The 23,398-nt window shown below is 38.1% G+C and overlaps 1 protein-coding gene across 3 annotated transcripts in view; it reads left to right on the top strand.

Moving 5' to 3' along the window:
- SEC23A (SEC23 homolog A, COPII coat complex component) overlaps positions 1-23,398 on the top strand; it is a 72,618-nt gene that overhangs the window by 10,965 nt on the left and 38,255 nt on the right. The window contains exons 1-10 of one of the 3 annotated variants that reach the window (XM_025870148.2): positions 324-544; positions 6,319-6,560; positions 8,203-8,260; positions 8,462-8,548; positions 9,681-9,917; positions 13,091-13,170; positions 14,572-14,716; positions 16,843-17,001; positions 18,304-18,419; positions 21,512-21,635. In XM_025870148.2, coding sequence (XP_025725933.1) covers positions 6,340-6,560; positions 8,203-8,260; positions 8,462-8,548; positions 9,681-9,917; positions 13,091-13,170; positions 14,572-14,716; positions 16,843-17,001; positions 18,304-18,419; positions 21,512-21,635 — 1,227 coding nt within the window. In that variant the 5' untranslated portion in view covers positions 324-544; positions 6,319-6,339. Of the gene's footprint in view, positions 1-321; positions 545-6,318; positions 6,561-8,202; positions 8,261-8,461; positions 8,549-9,680; positions 9,918-13,090; positions 13,171-14,571; positions 14,717-16,842; positions 17,002-18,303; positions 18,420-21,511; positions 21,636-23,398 lie in introns of those variants that run through there. The other 2 variants (XM_073895133.1, XM_073895134.1) reach the window with 2 other exon arrangements.

Here is a 23,398-nt window from a genome sequence, read left to right as displayed (position 1 = left end):
CATTCTCGCCTGCGGCCCTCAGGGAGTGGAATCCGCCGAGGCTGCCGAGAAAGGGTTAAGGCGCTCCAATTCCGCTGGGGTCCCTCTCCCCTCCCGTGGTCCCCCGCAAGGTTTGGCGCGGTTGCCCCGCCCCCCAGGCTCCGTCGCCGCCCCTTCCCTCCCTTTCTCCTCCTCGTCCCCACCCCTTACAGTTCCGCCCGGGTGCCGCACCCTCCCCATTCGCTCCCTCCTCCGGGAGCCCCGCCCCGGCTCCGTCCACGCCCCTTCCCCTCCCCTCTCTCCTCCTCGTGCCCTATCCACGCTCCACTCCGCGGGGTCCCGCACTCTCCCCTTCTGTTCCCTGGCGCGGTCGCCCCGCCCCTTCACCCCTTGACGTGGCAGAGGCGGCACCAGCCATGTTGGCCCTGCGGTGTTCTGCGCGGAGGCAGGGGGCGAGGCGGCGCCGGCGCTGATTGCAGTGCCACGGTTGCTCAGGTCGGCGGAAAGGACCGATTTTGCAAGGCGGTGGCTGCGACCGGCGCGGGTCTTGTTTGGGGGCACTGTGGTAAGGACTGACTTCGGGGCTGCCGGCGCTCAGCGGAAAGCGGGGGAGGGGAAGCTGTGCGGCCGTGGGGCGGCAGGCGGGTGGGCCGGGGTCTCTGGGGTGGTGCCCGTTCTGCCCTCTTGGTGCCCCGGAGCAGGCGGGCGTGCCGGCGCCAGCGACCGGCCGGCGGAGGCACCTTTGAATCCTCTCCCCTTCGCTGTCTCACCCACCACTCTGCTTCGTTCTAACGGGGCCTGGAGGCCCGGGCCCCTCACCAAGCTTCCCTGGATAAGGTGCGAAAGGTGGGAGTCGGGTCAAAAACGGCTGTTCAGCATCTCGCCGAGCACCCACCCCTGCCTTCCGGGCGACCCTTCTTCCTCACCCCAGCTTATCAGCGCTTCTGGACACTTGGGCTTCTTGGTTCATACCTTGTCTGATCTGAAGTGCCCTAGACTTTGAACCCAGGTGACTTCGTCACCGGTAGTTCGGCCTTGGGAGTCAAAGGGGAATAGGAGAATTAAGTGCCAGGTCAAGCTAACGCCTTAGGCCTCGATTACAAGTAGAGTGCAGTTTTCAAATCGGACCAATTTTTCTGTTGTGCTAGCGTTTTCCGGATTTGGTGGGAAAGGAAAAGCACAGCCAATGTACATATAATCTCTGGTGTATGTTGAATTCACGTGAATTGTTCAAGATCATAAAGCTAGGCATGGAAAGCAGTTGAAAATACTTCATTGAGGATTTTACAACTGAAAAGTAGAGAGGCACACTTAGTTGTTAAATACATCTGATTGGAAGACACTCAAATTTTACTTGCAGTTTAGGATATTTTTCACTTAGGATCTATAAAAGTGCTAAAATTGGAATATTGCAAACTCCCAATTATTATTGAATAGGAGAAGCTTTTAAAAATACTGTGGGCATGTATTTGATATGTTAGGTTAAAGAGACATAATGCTTTGCTTCTTTGCTTTTAGTTATACCATGAGAAATTATTTAACTAAAGTAAGTCCTACTGATTATAAGTTGTGCTGGGAAAGGAGACATTTCTTTAGCGTAGTCTTTTGTGTTTTGTACCACTTTAAAAAAATATTATGAGTAGTATTTTAAATCTCCATCCTCATACAGTGTCTGAATCATATTTATTTGGTTTAAACATAAGATTAGGGGACAGAGTGCTGATCAAATAATGCCATTTTATAAAAAGCTAGTTTGTAAAAGGAATTTATTTCAGATATGCCATTGTTGGATATGAGGCCCAGCGTGGAAAGGTTTGTACTAGAATTAGTTTTAAAATTGAGCAATTCCTACCTTGGAAAGGTGAGGGAAGTCAGGGAGGTGTTGTGCATGGCCATGTTATTGGACCAGTTAAGAAGAAATAGGTGGGACTTTTTCAAAATAGTGATGGAAAGTGAGAATGTACAAAATAAAATAGATGTGATTTAGTGAACAAATATGATATTAGAGCAGAGAGGAAAAGGAGGGTAATTGTGCTCAAACATCACACAGGTGATATTTCATATGTCATATTAAAAGGAAGGATGTTACAGTCCAGCCTTGTTACTTACAAAAACTTAAACCTGGCTATTGTGTGTAAATGTCTTTATGCTAAGTCTCAGAGCCTTTGTCTACTAGGCTCTCTGATTGAATTAAGCCCTAATGTCCCAAGACCTTGGTTCTTTTGTCTTTTTTTTTTAATTAAAGAATTTTATTTATTTATTTGACAAAGAGAGAACACAGGCAGGGGGAGCGGCAGGCAAGGGAGAGGGAGAAGCAGGCTCCCCTCTGAGCAAGGAGCCGGACACAGGACTTGATCCCAGGACCCTGGGATCATGACCTGAGCCGAAGGCAGACGTCTAACCAACTGAACCACCCAGGTGCCCTAAGACCTTGGTTCTTAGGATCTCTTTGGACTCTTAAACATTATTGAGGATCCCCCCCAAAAAAACCCAAAAATCCACCCCTGCCTTAATAGAAAACAGGTGGATTTTCATATCTACTTCTGCATTCGGTCTATTGTGATATGTTATTTTGCTTGAACTGTATGAAAGAAGTCTGGCCTCACATAGATATGTACTGGGAAAAAGGAATATTTTAATAGCTTTTCCATATAATTGTGCATATTCTTCTTTGGTACTAAACCACAACTTGACAGTTTTAATTCAGAAATCAAGGGTTTGTTCTTTTTTTTTAAAGATTTTATTTATTTATTTGATAGAGACACAGTGAGAGAGGGAACACAAGCAGAGGGAGTGGGAGAGGGAGAAGCAGGCCTCCAACAGAGCTGGGAGCCCGATGCGGGGCTCGATCCCAGGACCCCGGGATCATGACCTGAGCCGAAGGCAGACGCTTAACGACTGAGCCACCCAGGCGCCCCAGAAATCAAGGGTTAATAACAGTGTGAAGTCTGAAATCTTAGAAATGAACTTTTTGTATTCTATTGCATTAAAATTCATTGGTCTGTCCTGTACTTTGGATCTATATCCATGCATGATTTTGTAATATCATGAATTGATCATTTGGGAGATTTTGCTTCACTGAATAAAGTATATTTTCTAAATGTTGACATGTTTCATTATAACAATAGAAAATTCACATTAATATCAGCACCAATCTTATCAGAAAAATCTTTACATACTAGCCAGCTGTGAAGCTCAGGGTCATGGACACAGGTTTTCAAATATTTTGATATTTGTAGGGTGCCTGGGTGGCTGAGTGGGTTAAGCGTCTGCCTTCAGCTCATGTCACGATCCCAGGACCCTGAGATAGAGCCCTATCAAACTCTCTGCTCAGCGGGGAGCCTGCTTCTCCATCTTCCTCTGTCTGCCACTCCCCCTGCTTGTACACTCTTTCTCTGTCAAATAAATAAATAATATCTTTAAAAATTTTTTTTTATATTTGCTTGAACGCTCAATTTTTATCTTTGTTAATAACTACTGTCAATTATTTTCCAGGTGACAGATTCACTTCATCAGTTGAGAAAGAGTATGTCAAATATCTAAATACTAGTTATGTACCATTTTTGGATAATTGAGAAAATAGTCAAAACATTTTTTGTGTTTTTATGGTTCAGATGAAAAACCTTGATTGGTCTAGTATTTTAATAGGTATTTTAATGCTTTTTGGTGATGTATTTTATTTTTTAAAATTCTAACTAAATTTTTTTTGATGATACATTTCAGATTATATAGATTTGATTCTGCACGCAAAAATGGAAAACTTCATTTGCTTTTTGTTCTGTAGAAATAATGGGAGGGATTGCATAGTGCTGGGGTTTGTATGTTTGTTTATTTATTTATTTAAAGATTTTATCCATTTTTTGGCAGAGAGAGACAGACAGCTAGAGAGGGAACACAAGCAGGGGGAGAAGGAGAAGCAGGCTTCCCGCTGAGCAGGGAGCCTGATGCAGGGCTTGATGCTGGGCTTGTTGCTGGCTCGATTCGGGACCCTGGGATCATGACCAGAGCTGAAGGCAGATGCTTAACGACTGAGCCACCCAGGCGCCTCAGTCCTGGGGTTTATATTCACATGTGTAGCATGGAAGCTGTTGCTAAACCTAGATTTCTCTCCCAGAGGAAGCTGTTTCTCCTTTAAAACTGAGGTTGGCGTCTAACTGTTCTCTCGCTATTCCAGACATTTGTTTTATCATTATTTTTCAACACCCACTTTTTCTTGAAAACTCATACTATTCTTCTCAAATCTGGCTTCTATATTTACCTTGAAGATCATCTTTTCTAAACAAGTTTCGTTATCTTAGGATTCCTCTTTATCCCTTATCAACCTTTGAAAAATCTGTGTTCGCTCTTGATCAGCACACAGTTCTCTAGTGGTCTCTGAGATTCTGATAGGAAATACAGTGTTTAATTTTTCTTTTATTTTTTAACTGAGGTGTATTTAATATGTAACATTCTTATTTCTTTTAAAGAAAAAAAATTCTTAGCTGTTAAGGAAGAGAAATACCTAGATTTGTTAAGCTTTGCTTTCTGTAATTTTTATTAACAAGATCTATTTGAAAATGTTTCTAAAATTAAAATTATTATATTCAATATGCTTTTTTCAAATGATACCTTTTTTTTCCTCAGTTACATTTTAGAATCAGTTCCTCATCCTGTTGTCATTCTTAGCAAATTATGAAGGCACCCTACTTTCATAATTCTTCAATTGTTGATATCTTTCATCTCTCCTACAAATATTTTGGCCAGCCACTTAGCACTTGAAACTCTCTGTTCTCTCAGAACTTTAAATTTTACCGTTTCCTTCCCTCACTAATCACTGTTGCAGTTTGAGAATGTGGATAGGACTGTTGCCGAGGTAGGAAAGCTGGCTTTCTAGGTAGGCGGTAAGGGTAACAAGATGGAGATGTCTCTTGCTACTGGGCCCTAACGAGAGCAGCATCCTCCTTCCCCTGCTACTAAATTTAAGTGATTATATTGAAATTGTATGTCTCAAATTAGAGTTTAAAATGCTCTCCTAAGTTGGAATGTTGGAATGTTAAAAATATTCTGAATTAAGTTTCTTCCAAAAGAAGTCAAATGGCACGTAAATCATACAGAACACCACTTAGCAAGCATTTTATGTATTGTGCCACAAATGGTCCTGTATTTGCACAATAAAAAAAATTGTCCAAAATAGAAGTACCCAGTTTTGGAAAAAATGTTTTTGTTATGCATTGTTAAGCATTCTCTTCTAGCATGTTTTGTGGAAACTTGTCATCTTCTGGTTAGAAAACCATATGAGCTTTAGAATTTAATGTTTTTGATAATCTGTTCATTAGAAAAGTGTAACTTAGAGGGCTGATATGGAAAATGTGGGATCTAAATTTTTCCCCATCTTTGCCTTTCTTTCCTATACACCCTTAAATAAATAGGATACCTATTTTACTATTTTTTTTGCTGTAGTTTTTTTTATTTTCAGAATGAATAAAAAAGGATAAAATACCCCTTACTGGGGGGGCGCTTGGGTGGCTTAGTCGGTTAAGGGTTTTCTTTTGGGGCTCGGGTGTTGTTTCGGGGTCCCGGGGAGGGGCCCCCCCCCCCCCCCCCCCCCGCCCCAGGGAGCATTGGGCTCCCTGCTCATCGGGGAGTCTGCTTCTCCTTCTCCCTCTGCCTGCCGCTCCCCCTGCTTGTGCACATTCTCTCTCTGTCAAATAAATAAATAAAATCTTAAAAACCAAACCAAACCAAAAAAAACCTTCTTACTGGGCCTAATGAGCACTAGGTTCTGTAGAGTCATTAGTCATTTTGTTATAAGTAAGGTTATTGTTGCTTGTGAATTTTTTTTCTGAGATAAATACTTTTATTTTTTTTTAAAGATTTTTATTTATTTGAGAGAGAGAGAGAATGAGAGATAGAAAGCACGAGAGGGAAGAGGGTCAGAGGGAGAAGCAGACTCCCTGCTGAGCAGGGAGCCCAATGTGGGACTCGATCCCGGGACTCCAGGATCATGACCTGAGCTGAAGGCAGTCGTTTAACCAACTGAGCCACCCAGGCGCCCTAAATACTTTTATTTGGCTATGATTTCTCATGGATTAATATTGCTGTAAGTGGGGAAAAACATACTTATTTTAGTTTTCCTTAAGAGGATTTTTAGGGGTGCCTGGGTGGCTCAGTATGTCAAGTGTCTGCCTTCGGCTCAGGTCATCATCCCAGGGTCCTGGGATTGAGCCCCACGTCCAGGGAGCCTGCTTCTCCCTCTCCCTCTGTCTGCCACTCTCTCTGCTTGAGCTCTCTCTCTGTCAAATAAAAGAATAAAATCTGTAAAGAAAAAAAAGATTTTTAAACATCTTTAATTTGTCACAGACATAACCATCAGGCTCTACGATGACAACGTATTTGGAATTCATCCAACAAAATGAAGAACGAGATGGAGTCCGATTTAGTTGGAATGTTTGGCCATCAAGTCGACTGGAAGCTACAAGAATGGTCGTTCCAGTAGCAGCCCTATTTACACCCCTGAAGGAGAGACCTGATTTACCACCTATTCAGTATGAACCTGTTCTGTGTAGTAGGACCACTTGCCGTGCAGTTCTGAATCCTTTATGGTAATTAAAATATAGTGAAAAAAACTTACGTGGCAATACTATTTAAAATTATAGTTTCTTTCTTGCTCATTTATAGAGAATGTTTTTGTTATAATTTTTCGGATTAGGATACTGAAATCCAAAGTGCTGTAAAATTGAAGGATATTCTAGTTGTAATGAGTTGATAAGAGACCAAAGGTAAGATTGTCACTATATGAACTGTTAGATCCTGTCACTAGTATCTCTAGATACTGGTGCTGGCTGTGTGTCATTAGACCCATCTTGTCATTAGAAAAGTCATAATTGAGTGGTATGGTATTTGAAAATGTTAATTTCTTTTTTTTTTTTTTAAGATTTTATTTATTTATTTGACAGAAAGAGACAGCAAGAGAGGGAACACAAGCAGGGGGAGTGGGAGAGGGAGAAGCAGGCTTCCCACGGAGCAGGGAGCCTGATGTGGGGCTCGGTCCCAGGACCCTGGGATCATGACCTGAGCCGAAGGCAGACTCTTAACGACTGAGCCACCCAGGCACCCCAGAAATGTTAATTTCTTAATGCATAAACGAGAATATCAAGAATCATCTTTTATTCCTCTTTCTACCCTCTCTCCCCACCCAGTCCACTAGCAGCTCTGATTCTGCCTCCAGAACATTACTGATTCTGTCTCTTACATTCTGTACTACTGATTCTGCTAGTACACTCTACTTAAAGATACACCATCTTTTTTTCTGGACAATTTAATTATCCTCCTAAATGGCCACCCTGTTTCCATTCTTGTCTTTCAGCAGTTTATTATTTATCCAGAAGCTAGAGTGTTAGAAATGCATATCAGATTATTAAAATCCTTCAGTAGTGTCTTACTATACTTGCAATGAAAAATCCAAACTGCTTGTCAAGGCTTAAACCTATATCACCTAGCCTTTGTATATTTCTGCTTTCATCTTATGTTACCCATTTTCCTTATTGTTATCTACATTATACTTTACTCTCTTTCGGATCCTTGAGCATCCAGATTTATTCCTACCTTGAAACTTGTGCAATAGCTATATATTCTGCCTGGATTGCTCTGCCTGGATTGACTGGTTCCTTTTCATTTAGATCACATTTCAGTTGTTTATTTAAAAAGGCTTTCTTTTAAAGTAGCCCTCCTAAACACATTCTCACACCCTGCTCTGTTATCTTTAATCTCTTATTATCACTATCTGAAAGTATCTTCTGTGTTTATGCATCTATTTTTCTGATATGTCTTTCTGTTCTAGATTATAAGCTCCATGATAACATGGACCTTTGATCTCTTATTTACTGCTGTATTTACTGCTGGAATAATGGCTGGCACATATTAGGCATTCAGTAAATATATTTTTGAATTAAATAAATGTTTTCTAGATCTGAGTGTAGAAGTTACCAAATCATTTGAAGAAAAAAGGATTATCTTAATTTTATTGATATTTCCTGTATATTAAAAGTTATGTTCATTTAGGTGAAATTGTATATGCTAAAAGTATCAATTAGATATTGGCAACATCTAAAAGTAATTACCTTTAAAGATCACTGTAACTGTTAATTTGGATGTGTTCATGTTTCAGAAAGAATTTTATTAAAATTAGGTTCATTGTACAATTGAACTGAAACATGAGCTCTTTTTTATCTTTTCTTAAAACAGTCAGGTGGATTATCGAGCAAAACTCTGGGCTTGCAACTTTTGTTATCAAAGGAATCAGGTAAGAAAACCCCTAATGCAGATGTTAATGCTTTGGTACTGGTCTAAATATGTAGAAAAATGCATATTTAAAAAAAGATGAAATTTTTCATATGACAAATACTTTTTAATTACTAAATGCAGAAAATTATTTGCAGTTTAGAATTTCATTACTCTTTCTGGTAAATAATTTGTTAAAAATTTTTGTTTTTTTTCCCCACAGTTTCCACCTACTTATGCTGGTATATCTGAACTGAATCAACCTGCTGAGCTTTTACCTCAGTTTTCTAGTATTGAATATGTAGTTTTGGTAAGAACATAAGAATAAATCCTTAACAAAGTTTTAAATATCTAGTAATTTACTTTATACCAAAATAATTGTTAAGTTGAGATGACTTAAAGGGCATCATTCTTGATTCTCACATTGAATTGATGGAGCATTTAAGAGGTAAGAGCTATCCTAATCAATTTGAACAAGGTAATTTCTCTGTTGTAGTTATTTAATGGGTGGCCAGGATATTGGGTGATGTGATGATTTGCTATGCTGAGTAGATCAATAAACAGTACAGTGTCAATGTTGTTATGTAGTTGGGAGGTTATATTTCTGAACTAACCTGCAGATGCCTCAGAAATACTTTTCTATTAATATGATGCTAGAACCTGATATTTCCCCAAGTCTAATTAATAAAGTTACTCTTGCATTGGTCCTTGTTAAGAAAGTCATTTTTCTTCCCTTTCTGAATGACTTTACATAGTTGTTTACATACTTAAGTATTAAAGTGATATTATCCTTTATGAATGTTGTAGAGAAAGCAGAATATGGTTCACTTGAGCCAGTAAGTAATTTGTCCAGCCTACCTAGTTTCCAGTTCTTTTGCAGTCTGATTCAGGTTTAGATAATTATTTTATAAAAATTACCTTTTTTTTTTTTTAAAGATTTTATTTATTTATTTGACAGAGAGAGACATAGCGAGAGAGGGAACACAAGCAGGGAGAGTAGCAGGCTTCTCCGCGGAGCAGGGAGCCCGATGTGGGGCTCGATCCCAGGACCCTGGCTGGGATCACGACCTGAGCCGAAGGCAGACGCTTAACGACTGAGCCACGCAGGCGCCCCAAAAATTACCTTATTTTGTTTTTAAACTTTATAGCTACTGTTTTTTTATTTTAAGAGAAATAAATACTTGTTAAAGAAAATGAAGCCTCATGCAATTAAACAAATCAAAAGCTTTTGAAACTATAAATGTTTTTAAATTTAATTTTTCTCTTGATAGGTCTTACATATCTCTCTGTTCATATGTAACTTGTTTCATTTCTGAAATGACTTAAGATTTCATTGTATGAATGTACTGTAAATTATTTAAGTCTTCTACTAATTGTTCTTGTATATTGTGCTGAGTATTAATGCATTAACATTATTTTCTTATTGCAACATTTTTTAAAAGCGTGGTCCTCAGATGCCTTTGATATTCCTCTATGTGGTTGATACTTGCATGGAAGATGAAGATTTACAAGCTCTGAAAGAATCTATGCAGATGTCTTTAAGTCTTTTACCACCTACAGCTTTGGTTGGACTTATTACTTTTGGGAGAATGGTACAGGTTCATGAACTTGGATGTGAGGGCATTTCAAAAAGCTATGTGTTCAGAGGAACAAAAGATCTGTCTGCCAAACAACTGCAGGTAAACAGCAAGTATGGTAGTTTGATCTTATCTGTGGGCACCACTCCGTAAATGTCTATAAATGCATTCTGATATAAGTTTGTAGAAAATATATTAAGATGAATGATTAATTACATTCTAACAAAGGCTTTAAATTTAGTGTTGGTATCAGTTTTCTTTCATTTCCCTTAAATTGTTATTATACAGATTGAAGACCCCTAACTTTTGATGGTGAAACTGAAGGTATTTTGCTAGAGATTTAAAGGGCTTATGGAAGTCATGCTGAAGACTGAGGGAAAGCAACCATAGAATGAATGTTAACTTTGGTTTCTTGACATCTCATTTAGGACGTAAGCACTTCTATTATGTTTGCCAAGGGGAGTATTTTAAAGCTTGAGAGTTACTAATGTGTGAACCAAGAGTATACAGTTTTTCATACCCTAGGACAACATTTTTATTTTGGGAGCAAATTGAAGCTTTTCTTCCAAGACAGGGAGTTGCGTGTAGCTTACTAGGATCATTTGGGTATATTTTCAATATATTTTTTTTTTGCTTAGAGATTTTGCTAGACCCTGAGAGAGTAAGTGAACATGTGCTTGTATTGGGAGGTTGTTGAGAGGGCAAGACTGTTCATGTAAGTATTTTGAAAAACTTTATAAGTGATTCTGCTACAACCCCCAGTTAAGAATAGTTAGCCTAGAAGATGATAGGTAAGCCTCGTATAAAGTACACAGACATGAAGTCAGACTTTGGAACATCCAGGTAGCCCAGAATGAAAAAGAAAAGAAGATTTTGAGAATGATTTTAAATGATTCTAATTTGAAGCTTGGTAGACAGGATAGTGGTGCTACAGTTAATTGAGATAGAAAATAGTGGAGGAATTTGCAGCTTTGGATGGGGAGGATAATGAACAGTGAATAAGATCATGAATAAGGTTTGAGGAAGTGAAGAAAATGAGAATCTGCATTCTTTCAAGAGGTTTGTTGAAGGTAAGGAAGGCAACAGTGTGGGAATTTGAGAGAGAGAACGGAGTTAACAGGTTTACTTTAGGAGGGACACTTGAATGTGTTTATACACAGGAGGGAAAGAGAGACTAAAGAGGGTGAGTGAAAACAAGAGTGAGGTGAGGTTTCAGAAGACATAGTAGGGGATAGAGAGGAGGATCATTTGTTTACATGAGACAGGAGAGAAAGTGGGCAAGTTTTAGTCTTTCTGTGCCTTAATTTTTTTCATTTGTAGAAGAGAGGTAATAACAGTATCTACCTTACAGTGTGGTCATGAAAATTAAATGGTTTGTGCCTGTAAGTGTTTGCTGTTATTTTTAAAGTGTAAATTTATTTAAAGTTTAATATTACCTCTGATTATAGAGTACATTTTGCTTATATAATACATATGTAGCACATAAAATACCTCCTTTTTTGTAGCAAAATTACAGACTAAATTTTCTTCTTCATTAAAATGTTTTTATTTTCCTTCTCTATTCATTTCATCGAAAAGAGCTTGGTCTTTGCTCCCCAAGTAGTATTAAACTCTTCCAGTTGTGCAATCTTGGGTTGATCTCTTTGCTTGTTTTCTTATCCTCTGTGGAAAGGGATAAATACCTATTTTACAAGGCTATTATTAGTACTAAGTGAAATAATGTGAAAATACTCAGAATACTGTAAACTGTTACAGGGCTTTGTTGCAAAACCTGGATTAATATCTTGCTTTGCCACTTAACTAGTTGTGTAACCTTTGGCAAGTTATGTAGCCTTTCTGAGTGTCAGTTTTCATTTATAAAGCAGGGACTAAGAAATCTACTTCATTTTGTTGTGTGAACAAAGAGTATATATAGAGTTTAGCACAGATTCTAACACATAGTAAGTTCTTAGTAAAAAGTTGTTTTTCCTGCTAGGAGTATAGGAAATACCGTAGGATTAATTCAGTATTTTTTCTTTCCAAATATTTAGAGTTTCTGATTTTCTGTTACCTACTTTTACTCTATCACTTCATGATGGAGCATTTCTAAATTCAAGAAAACTTTAGGGGGCGCCTGGGTGGCTCAGTCATTGAGCATCTGCCTTCGGCTCGGGTCGTGGTCCCGGGGTCCTGGGATCGAGCCTCGCGTCAGGCTCCCTGCTCGTCGGGAAGCCTGCTTCTCCCTCTCCCACTCCCCCTGCCTGTGTTCCCTCTCTCGTTTCTCTCTCTGTCAAATAAATAAAATCTTTAAAGAAAAAAAAAGAAAACTAGTAAAATATTTTTATGTGTCTAGAGAGGAATTTTGTACACATTTAAAATTCAAAACAAAACTGGCAGTTTGGTTAGACGATAAGTCAGAAATTAAGAAATATAAACATACAAGGTATATGAACCTTATAACCCTTTTTATTTATTTATTTATTAAGATTTTATTTATTTAACAGACACAGCGAGAGAGGAAATACAGGCAGGGGGAGTGGGAGAGAGAACCTTATAACCCCTTTTAGATGATTCCATGTACCTCTCCTTTACAACATTTATTACAATTGCAATTTTATACTTTTTTTTGCTAATGATTTTTATTATCTGCTATTTGTTTCACCAGATTTTAATTTCATAAGGTCAGGGACTGTATATTTTTCTTTACCATTAGATGCCTGGCACATAGCAGATACTTGAAATATAGTTGCTCAAAGGGATGGATGAATATAAGTTAAGAAATACAGACATTCAAGTTACACAGTAACTTTTTTTTTTTTTTAAAGATTTATTTATTTATTTGAGAGAGCGAGAAAGAGAGAGAGTACATGAGAGGGGGGAGGGCCAGAGGGAGAAGCAGACTCCTTGCTGAGCAGGGAGCCTGATGTGGGACTCGATCCCGGGACTCCAGGATCATGACCTGAGCCGAAGGCAGTCGCTTAACCAACTGAGCCACCCAGGCGCCCTACACAGTAACTTTTTGACTATTAATTAGAAATGAAGTATTTCGGAGCTAGTACCCCTCTTTGCTTCTACAGCATCTTGTGCTTTGCTCTCTTATGGTGATTATTTCATTGTATTGTTATTGTTTACCTGATCATCTCCCCAACTGGACCTTTTGCTTTCTGAGGAAAGAGACTTTATGTTCTTTATTTTTGTGTTCCTAATACCTAGCACAGGACCTTGCACATGGTAAGAGGTTGTTTCATCTTTGTAGGAGTAATTGAATGGATCTCACAGAAATCATCTCTTTACAGGAAATGCTCGGACTCTCTAAAGTACCCGTTACTCAAGCAACACGTGGTCCTCAGGTACAGCAGCCACCTCCTTCCAACAGGTAATAATTAAATATGGCAAAGAGAATTTTACAATTTGTGCAGCTCTTTTAAGCATCCCCCCCCTTAACTTGAAAATAGACATTCAGTGATACTATGTTGTTAAATATTTTTAGGAATATAAATACATTGCATTAGTATACCTTCTAAAGAGCTGAGGCAGAATCATGTTACCAAAATGCTTGCTTTCTCATCATTGCAATGTTAAGGAGTTACTTAAGTTTTGATATTTTGATATATTCCTGATCTTCTATTTTTAAGTTCATAAAAACTTTTGTGGTTGAAGGCAGCCAAGCAAAAATAGGGCCTCAGAACTTTCTCATTTTGCCTTCTTAGCCTTAGAGGTAGTTTTTTTTTTCCCCCTAAACTTACTAATCAGAGGTGGTATTAACTAAAATTGAGTCTCATAATTATTTCAGTGGCCTTAAAACTTAACTAGACTGGTAAATAAAAGATGTAGTCCTGAAGTAATACTTGGTGTGAATGTTTCCCTTATAGCAGTTGTACTCAAACTGGTTCTGGACCAGTAGATAGCATCACCTAGGAACTTGTCTGAAATGCAAATTCTTGGGCCCTACCCCAGACTTACTGAAACAAAGCTCTGCAACCAGCAATCTGTTAAAATAAGTCCTCCCACCAATTCTGATGTACACAAAAGTTAGAGAACCATTGGTCTGCTGTGTATTCAAGTTACTTTTCTCTCTTTCTTTTTTTTTTTTAAAGATTTTATTTATTTATGAGAGAAAGAATGAGCAGGTAAGCAGCAGGGAGGAGCAGAGGGAGAGGGAAAAGTAGGCTCCCAGCTGAGCAGGGAGCCCAGTGTGGGACTCCATCTCAGGACCCCAGGATCATGACCTGAGCTGAAGGTAGATGCTTAACCAACTGCGCCACCCAGGCGCCCCATACTTTTCTCTATTAGTAGACAGTTTGTTTCTTTTTTTTTGAAGATTTTATTTATTTACTTGACAGAGAGAGACACAGCGAGAGAGGGAACACAAGTAGGGGGAGCGGGAGAGGGAGAAGCAGGCTTCCCACAGAGCAGGGAGTCCGATGCGGGGCTCGAGCCTAGGACCCTAGGATCATGACCTGAGCTGAAGGCAGACGCTTGATGACTGAGCCACCCAGGTGCCCTGACAGTTTGTTTCTTAAACTCTTACCCACAAACATTTTTTTTTTAAAGATTTTATTTATTTATCTGACAGAGACAGCAAGAGAGGGAACACAAGCAGGGGGAGTGGGAGAGGGAGAAGCAGGCTTCTCGCCAAGCAGGGAGCCTGATGCGGGGCCCAATCCCAGGACGCTGGGATCATGACCTGAGCCAAAGGCAGACGCTTAACTGAGCCACCCAGGCGCCCCACCCACAAACATTTATAAATGACTTTTTATTTAATATTGTTTTGCAGATTCTTACAGCCAGTACAGAAAATAGACATGAATCTCACAGATCTTCTGGGAGAACTGCAACGAGACCCTTGGCCTGTACCACAGGGAAAGAGACCTTTGCGTTCCTCTGGAGTAGCACTTTCCATAGCTGTGGGACTACTTGAGGTAGTGACAATAGCTTTGTTTTAGAATGTAAATGTGTGTGTGTGTGTGTGTGTGTGTATGTATGTATCAGTGGTATGTACAAGATAATGTTGAGTGAAAAAACTAGGTCATTAGGACAGCAAGTATATAATTATATTTAAAGTTTGACTTGCAGAGGCCCCTGGAAGGGCGTTCATCCAAGTATTAGCAGTGGTAGGATAAGGGGAATTTTGCTTTTAAGTAGAATTGGAAAATTTTACACTACACATATCTTAAGCTTTATAATTAGAAAAGAGAGTTTTAAAAAATGCATTTTAAAAATGTGAAATGCTGTCAAATTTACAGAAAAGTTGTAAAGAACTTTATTCCTTTATTTATTTGTTTGTTTGTTTATTTATTTGACACAGAGAGAGAAACAATGAGAGAGGGAACACAAGCAGAGGCAACGGGAGAGGGAGAAGCAGGCTCCTGTGGGGATCGATCCCAGTACCCTGGGATCATGACCGGAGCCGAAGGCAGACGCTTAATGACCGAGCCACCCAGGTGCCCCAAGAACTTTTTTCCTCTTGAGCTGTTTAAGTTGCTGGTACATTCTCAACCCCTTGAATACTTGATTTGAATTTGTGTAAATCAGGATATTTTCTTACATAACCACAATACAATTATTAAAATCAGAGTATTAACATGGATACATTACTACCACCTAATTTTCAGACCCCATTCAAGTTTTGCTGGTTATTTCAATAATTTCTTTTACTAAAAAGATTTAGTTCAGAGACATATATTTAGTGGTATGTCTGTCTAGTCTCCTTCAGTTGGGAACAGTTCTTCAGCTTTTCTTTTACTTTCATGACCTTGATACTTTGGAAGATTCAGGCCAGTTATCTCATAGACTCTTTCAAATTAGGTTTGTTTTGATGTATCCTCACAATTAGATTTAGGTCTTGCATCATTGGCAGGAATATCACAAATAATGCTATTCTCATTACACCCTATCAGGTGGCCCATAATTTTCATTTGCCCCATTCAAGGTGATAGAATCACCATGGTCACTTACTAAGATTGTGTCTGCAGGTTTCTCCACTGTAGAATTACTCTCATTTCCTCTCCTCTTGTAATGAATAAACATTAGATGGTGAGGATCTTTGAATCCATGCAAATATCCTGTTCCTCATCAAACTTTCAGTTTATTTGTTTATTAATATCATTATGGAGTTTACATCTCCTTCTCTATGTGTATAGTTATTCTAATTTGTTCCATAATTAGAAAAATTTATGTAGTCGTATTAGAAATGCTTTTATTTGCAATTTCCATAGTTACTGGACAAAAATCCGGAGCACATTTTTCATGTTATGTTATAGCTTCAGAAAATAAATAAATGACATAACTTTTGTAATCCACTGTGTTTGGATTCCTCACAATTTCTGGTCTACTGATAGCACTCTTATTTATTTATTTATTTATTTATTTAAAAAATAATACCATTTTTTCTAATGTCGCTGATAACGTTGGGAGAAAGGAGAGGTAGATTGGAGTACTCCATCATCTTGAACTAGAAACGTATGCTTGTGTTTTAGACATAAAAATAAAAAATAAAATGACAACAAAAAGAAGATGTGCTCTCTTTACTCTTCTCTACTTCTCCCAGTCTAGGATTAGCTAAGCATGAGAAGCATCCTTGTTTATAGGGATCAGGTTTATAGATTATTTTAAACTTAGGAAAGTACTCTTATTTAGTATAGGATTTCAAAAGAGAGTTATTCAAATGCCTTGTTTTTAAATTTCATTTTAAACATTTAGTTGTTTCTTGGAAAATGTATGCTTTCCTGTTTCTAGAAAGAATATGTCAAAATTTACTTTTAGAAATGTGTATCCTTGGGGGCGCCTGGGTGGCTCAGCTGTTAAGCATCTGCCTTCGGCTCAGGTCATGATCCCAAGGTCCTGGGATCGAGCCCCGCGTTGGGCTCCCTGCTCGGCAGGAAGCCTGCTTCTCCCTCTCTCACTCCCCCTGCTTGTGTTCCTGCTCTCACTTTGTCTCTCTCTGTCAAATAAATAAATAAAATCTTTAAAAAAAAAAAAGAAAAAAGAAATGTGTATCCTTGTATTTTCCTTTAAACTCTTTTGACAAATTACTTTTTTCCAATAGTGTACTTTTCCCAACACTGGTGCTCGTATCATGATGTTCATTGGTGGTCCAGCCACTCAGGGGCCTGGAATGGTGGTTGGAGATGAATTGAAGACACCTATAAGATCATGGCATGACATTGAAAAAGACAACGCCAAATATGTTAAAAAGGGAACTAAGGTAATTTTGGTTTTTAAGCCTTTTTGCTTTAGTAGACAAATTCATTTGATGGAAGAGGAAGAATACAAATACTTGATGATAAGAAATCTGATATTGCCAAGTCTGATATTGTAACTTCTATTCAGAATTGGAGAAATAGGTTTTTTTTTCTTGATAATTTTTCTTGTTTTAAATATTTAAAGGCTTAATAGCACCAATAGGTATCTCTTTAAAGATTATTCCAGAGAGAAGTTCTGTGTGCTTTTTAAATATTCATTTGAAAGAATATCTTTCCTGGGCGCCTGGGTGGCTCAGTTGGTTAAGCGACTGCCTTCAGCTCAGGTCATGATCCTGGAGTCCTGGGATCGAGTCCCACATCGGGCTCCCTGCTCAGCAGGGAGTCTGCTTCTCCCTCTGACCCTCTTCCCTCTTGTGCTCTCTATCTCTCATTCTCTCTCTCAAATAAATAAATAAATAAATAAAAGAATATCTTTCCTGCTTTGGAAAAGTTTCTTTCATTTTCCAATTTTTCATTTCCAAGAGGCTGTCTTGTAGATACATACATTGTACATAGCATGGATTGTCTATCATTTTCTTGTGAGTTGTTTTCTGTTCATGTTATTTCAATTTTATTTGGGTTCGTGGCAGTACATTTTCACTTTTGACTATTGACTACCCTGAATTGGTTTTGCTGTTAATGTCCCTTTTAAAAAAAAAAAAAATAAGATTCTCTGGAGTTCACAATTTTAGTTTAGTTGTGCTGTATTATCTCTTATTTCTTTTTGGTAGTCACTATATATAATATTTTTAAAAGTGTAATTAATAACATAATTTTTGTCACTATTACTGGATGCTTTTCTCCTGCTACCTAATTTCCCTTTGAGTTTGGAATTTTTCTTAGAGCTTCAAAAGTATTTTTTTATTTGTTTATCTAATAGCTTTTGTTACTGTTTTTCTATATTTGATGTTTTTGTTACCTGGATGTGGATTTACTCAGGAAAAACAGTTCTGTGTTGTTCTACTATGTTCATGTATGAAGAGCAAGATGTTTGATATGCCTTTTCTCCAAGGTTAGCTTCATTTAGGAGTATATTTAGAAAGAATGCTTTCAAAATGTGAAAGTGTCAGGCTTATAGAAGTTACTGTAAAATGAGAAATTTTTTATTATAGAAAATTAAATTAGAACATAATCACATTTAAATTATGATTATTCTTTTAGTATTTTTTAGGTTATTTTGATCTCGTTATGGGAAAAATGATTTATAGGATGGTTACATTTGTGCATTACTTTGATTTGATTTAATTTAAAAAAATCTTTTATAGCATTTTGAAGCATTGGCTAATCGAGCTGCTACGACTGGTCATGTTATTGATATCTATGCATGTGCATTAGATCAGACAGGTCTCCTGGAGATGAAATGTTGTCCCAACCTTACTGGGTATGTATTTATAGTTTTTACAGTTTTTGCAATTATAGACTGATAATTACAGTTTACAAATGTAAACCAGTAATGGCAGTTTAAGAAAAACAGTCATCCTCCTACCACTCCAGGACAACTGTTAACAGTTTTTGATACTCCTTTCAGTAAAGCTCACTTTAAATTTTTTCGAAAATTCAGTTATAAAGGCACAAGTTCTGTTTGAAAAGCTTGTCTTGATATTGTGCAGTCATTGTTTTATTATTGTAGTAGCTTTTTGAGATATAATTCGCACATGATAAAATTTCCCATTTAAAGCTTACAGTTTAATGTTTTGTTTTTGGTGTATTCACAGGTCAAGCGACCATCACCAAATTTCGTTTTAGAACATTAACATTACCCCAGAAAGTAACTCTGTACCCATTAGCAGTCATTCCCCTTTCCTGCTTCCTTCTCCCTCTCCCCCTCTCTCAGCCTAGACCACTAATCTACTCTCTGTCAATAGATTTGTCTGTTCTTGGTCTTAGGGGGAAACCATTTCATTTATCACCATTAAGTGTGATGTTAGCTGTGGGTTTTTGTAGATGCCTTTATCAGGTTGAAGAATTTTCTGTCCTTAGTTGAGATTTTTTTTCATCATAGGGTGTTGGATTTTTAGCTGGAGTGGGGTGAGTGAGAAGGACAGATTGTGAGGGTCTTTTGACTATTGTAAGGGCTTTGGATTTTACTTTGAGTGAGATGGGAAATCGCTGGAGAGTTTTCAGTGGAGGAGTGATATGATCTGTTGTAATGTTTTAAAGGGACCATCTGACTTCAGTTGTCTACATAAAGTCTGTATAGGGATACAGGAATACCAAGTGGTGGTGGAGAAGTGGTTGGGTTTTGGGTGTATTTAGAAGGTAGAAGATTTGCTGATAGATTGGATCTGGGATTTGGGAAAACCAAAGGAAATCTATTGGAAGGATTGCCCTTTATTGAAATGGGTAAGCCTGTGGAAAGGAGTATTTGGGGAGAAGACTAGGAGTTCGGTTCTGAACATGTTTGGTTTAAGATGCCATTTGACATCCATGAGGAGGTGTTGAGTAGGCAGTTGGATATTACAACATAGAGTGCAGGAGATAGGTTTGGGCTGGGGATAAAAATGTGGGAGCTGTCAGAATATTGGTGTGTGTGTGTTTTTTTTTTTTTAAATAGCAGTAAAAACGGATGAGATTATAAGATTTTGCAATTTAACACTGCAAAGGTCATCGGTGACCTTCCTAAGAGCAGTGAATGTTGACTTAAAGTGATCTAGAAGACGAAAACGAAGGGGGGATTGGAAACAGCTGGTATAGATTACAACTTTTCAAACTTTCACATATGCAGATCAGCTGGGTATCTTGTTATAAAGTACAGGTTCTGGATTTACCATGCATAGGATGGGACTTGGAATTCTGCTTTTCAAACAAGATCCTTGGTGATGCTAATGTTGCTGGGCCAAGGGCCACACTGAGTAGTAAGGGTATAGACAACTCTTTCATAGAGGTTTGCTGTAAAAGGGAACAGATAAGTGGGGTGGTGTAAGTTGTCTTTAATGTAGTATGCATTACCAGGTTTAGTGATCACATAGATCATCAGAGATGACATGTTTGTAAAAGAAAGTCTGAAAGAATTTATATGCTACTGTTGGAATTAATATGTTGTCAAGACTTCTAGATCAAGGTTAGTGTACAAAATTCAACTATATTTTTGTATACTGGTGACAAACAGAGAAAACAACATTTACAAAAATATAGGGGCGCCTGTGTGGCTCAGTCAGTTAAGTGTCTGCCTTCGGCTTGGGTCATGATCCCAGGGTCCTGGGATCCGAGCCTCATGTCTGGCTCCCTGCTCAGCGGGGAGTCTGTTTCTCCCTTTCCATCTGCCTCTCCCCTAGCTCACTCGCTCTCTCAACTAATAAATAAAGATATATAATAGCATCAGAGATAATATAAATCAAGAGTTTCACAGTATCAAAAATAAAATTACCATTAATTATGCTATATCAGGTTTATTCTTTTGCCTGTTTTAATTTTTGATTGTATTTTGTTTAAAAGCTACCTAAAATATTTTAAAAATAGGAGCAAATATATTTGTATGCATGTGAGTGTGTGGGTGTATGTATCTCCTTTTTCTGTGAGCAGCAGAAAATTCTACATAACTTTACCCACTTCGCATTTTCACTTATACCCTAGAAAGTGGTCTATAGCAGTATATTACCTCATTGTGTGGATGTGCCATATTTTATTGAACTAGTCTCTAATAGATGATCATCTGGATTGTTATCTGGATTGTTTCCAATCTTTTATTACTAGAAGTAGTGAATACCCTTGTGCATATATTCTGCTTTTTATTTTTGTTTTCCAGAATATCTTTGGGATAGATTCCCACTAGTGGGTTGGCTAGATTAAAGAGAAAACACATAGGTAATTATGTTAGATATTGTCAAATTCCCCTGCATTCAGGTTGCATCATTTTGCACTCCCATCTGTTTCCACAGCCTCATCAACAGAATATGTTGTCAAACTGTGAGTTTTGCTGATCTATTAGAATAAAATGGTATCTCAGTTGTTTTTATTTGACCATTAATGTTTTTTAAAACTTAAAAAAAAATTAAAATAGGTATATGCTTACTGAAAAAAATCAAGCAGTACATAAGTGCTTAAAGTGAAAATGGTCCTTCAGTCTCCTTTTCTCATTCATTGGGTGTGATCCTGTTAAGTTTGATGTGATATACACAGAGACAATATATGCAAATATATACATACACAGGTATATATTTGTTTTTAAGATTACCATTTTGTACTTTTTGAATTTTGTAATGTGTGGCTGTATTATCTATTTATAAAATAACATTAGTAAATTACCAAGGACAAATGCAAGTGTTAGGGGCACTCAGATACCCTCAGGATTGAGATTATTTGTGGGGTGAAGATGGTCTCATATATTTGAGTTTTTAAAATTAATGGTAATATAGCACATTTTGGAAAGTATCTTTAAAATTTGTTGGTAGTATTGGAAGGTAATTTACTTTTCTGGTTTTAACACATGGACCCAATACTTGTGTCACATACATTATTTTTCTTTCCATGCAGAGGATACATGGTAATGGGTGACTCTTTCAACACTTCCTTATTCAAGCAGACTTTCCAAAGAGTCTTTACCAAAGATATGCATGGACAGTTTAAAATGGGCTTTGGTGGTACATTAGAAATAAAGGTAAGAGCCAAAATTTGACATGTATGGTATGTTATCAAGAGAAATCTATAGGCTTGACTGTGATTTTAAAATATTATAAATCAGGGCGCCTGGGTGGCTCAGTCGTTAAGCATCTGCCTTCGGCTCAGGTCATGATCCCAGGGTCCTGGGATTGAGTCCCACGTCAGGCTCCCTGCTCAGCAGGAAGCCTGCTTGTCCCTCTCCCACTCCCCCTGCTTGTGTTCCCTCTCTCGCTGTCTCTCTCTCTGTCAAGTGAATAAATAAAATCCTTAAAAAAATAAATAAATAAAATAAAATAAATCAGTTAATCAGGGGCACCTGGGTGGCTCAGTCGTTAAGCGTCTGCCTTCGGCTCGGGTCATGATCCCAATGTCCTGGGATCGAGCCCCACATCGGGTCCCCTGCTGAGCGGGAAGCCTGCTTCTCCCCCTCCAGGTCCCCCTTCTTGTGTTCCTTCTCTTGCTGTCTCTCTCTGTCAAATAAATAAATAAAATCTTTAAAAAAATCATTAATTAAATTCAATATAAGCTTTACAAGTAGTGGTTGTTTTATATCGAAAACCAGAATTAGAAATTTTACCAGAAAAATGTGTCATCATTAAATGTACATGAAATATTACTTGAGCATTTCCAAATAATTGTTAGAAAAGAAGATACTATATAGGTAAAATTTCATTTAACTCTTTTTTAAGTGTGCTTTATCTTTTTAGTGTTGTGTTTGCTATTAATGCTAGATTTTGTTAGTTGTAGGAATTAGTTTCTAACTTAGGAAAAACCTATTCTATACCATTTGGATAATCAGTAATTGTTTTATGGTTGGTAGGTTGTTGATATCACTTTTTTTTTTTTAAAGATTTTATGTATTTATTTGACAGAGAGAGACAGAGAGAGAGGGAACACAAGCAGGGGGAGTGGGAAAGGGAGAAGCAGACTTCCTGCAGAGCAGGGAGCCCGATGCAGGGCTCGATCCCAGGACCCTGAGATCATGACCTGAGCCGAAGGCAGTTGCTTAACCAACTGAGCCACCCAGGTGCCCCTGATATTACTCACTTCTATCGTTCACTTCAGATTTGGATTTAAAAAATCCAAAGGGTTGGGCGCACCTGGGTGGCACAGTCAGTTGGGCATCCAACTCTTGGTTTCAGCTCAGGTGGTGGGATCGAGCCCTGCGTTGGGCTCAAGGCTCAGAGGGGAGTCTGCTTGAGATACTCTCTCGCCATCTCCCTCTCTCTCCCCTCTCCGCTCTCTCTCTTTCTCTAAAATAAATAAATAAATCTTTAAACAAAACAAAAAACCCAAAGGCTTAGTGTTAGTTACAAGTGTATTACAAACATGTTGATTTTGAATTCCCATTAAATATTTCTTGTTAATCTTTTTATTTTATTGAATGCTTGCTCTATATCCAGCATTAGGCAAGGAAATTATAGAGATCTCAGGGGTTTTTAAGGCACAGGTTTTCTTAAGAAGAAACTTAGCCTTGGGGTACCTGGTTGGCTCAGTCCATAGAACATGCAGCTCTTGATCTCAGGGTCATGAATTCAAGCCCCACATTGGGCATGAAGCCTACTTTAAAAGAAAAAAGGAACTTAGTTTTGAAAGAAAGATAAGATTAACACTTGATAGAGTGTAATAACAGATTATAAAAGTCATGTAAAGGTTTAGGGAAGAAACATGAATGTATGCAGGTTACAATTTATTCTTCATGCTAAGTGGTTTTATAGTGACTTATAGTGGTTTTGAAAGATGGCAAACTTTAAGTTGGTT

The sequence above is a fragment of the Callorhinus ursinus genome, unplaced genomic scaffold, assembly GCF_003265705.2.
Source record: "Callorhinus ursinus isolate GAN/ISIS: 27379988/994484 unplaced genomic scaffold, GSC_fseal_2.0 scaffold8, whole genome shotgun sequence".
Lineage (NCBI taxonomy): Eukaryota > Metazoa > Chordata > Mammalia > Carnivora > Otariidae > Callorhinus > Callorhinus ursinus.
Note: the sequence above shows the minus strand (reverse complement) of the source record. Positions and strands in the feature narration are given on the sequence as shown.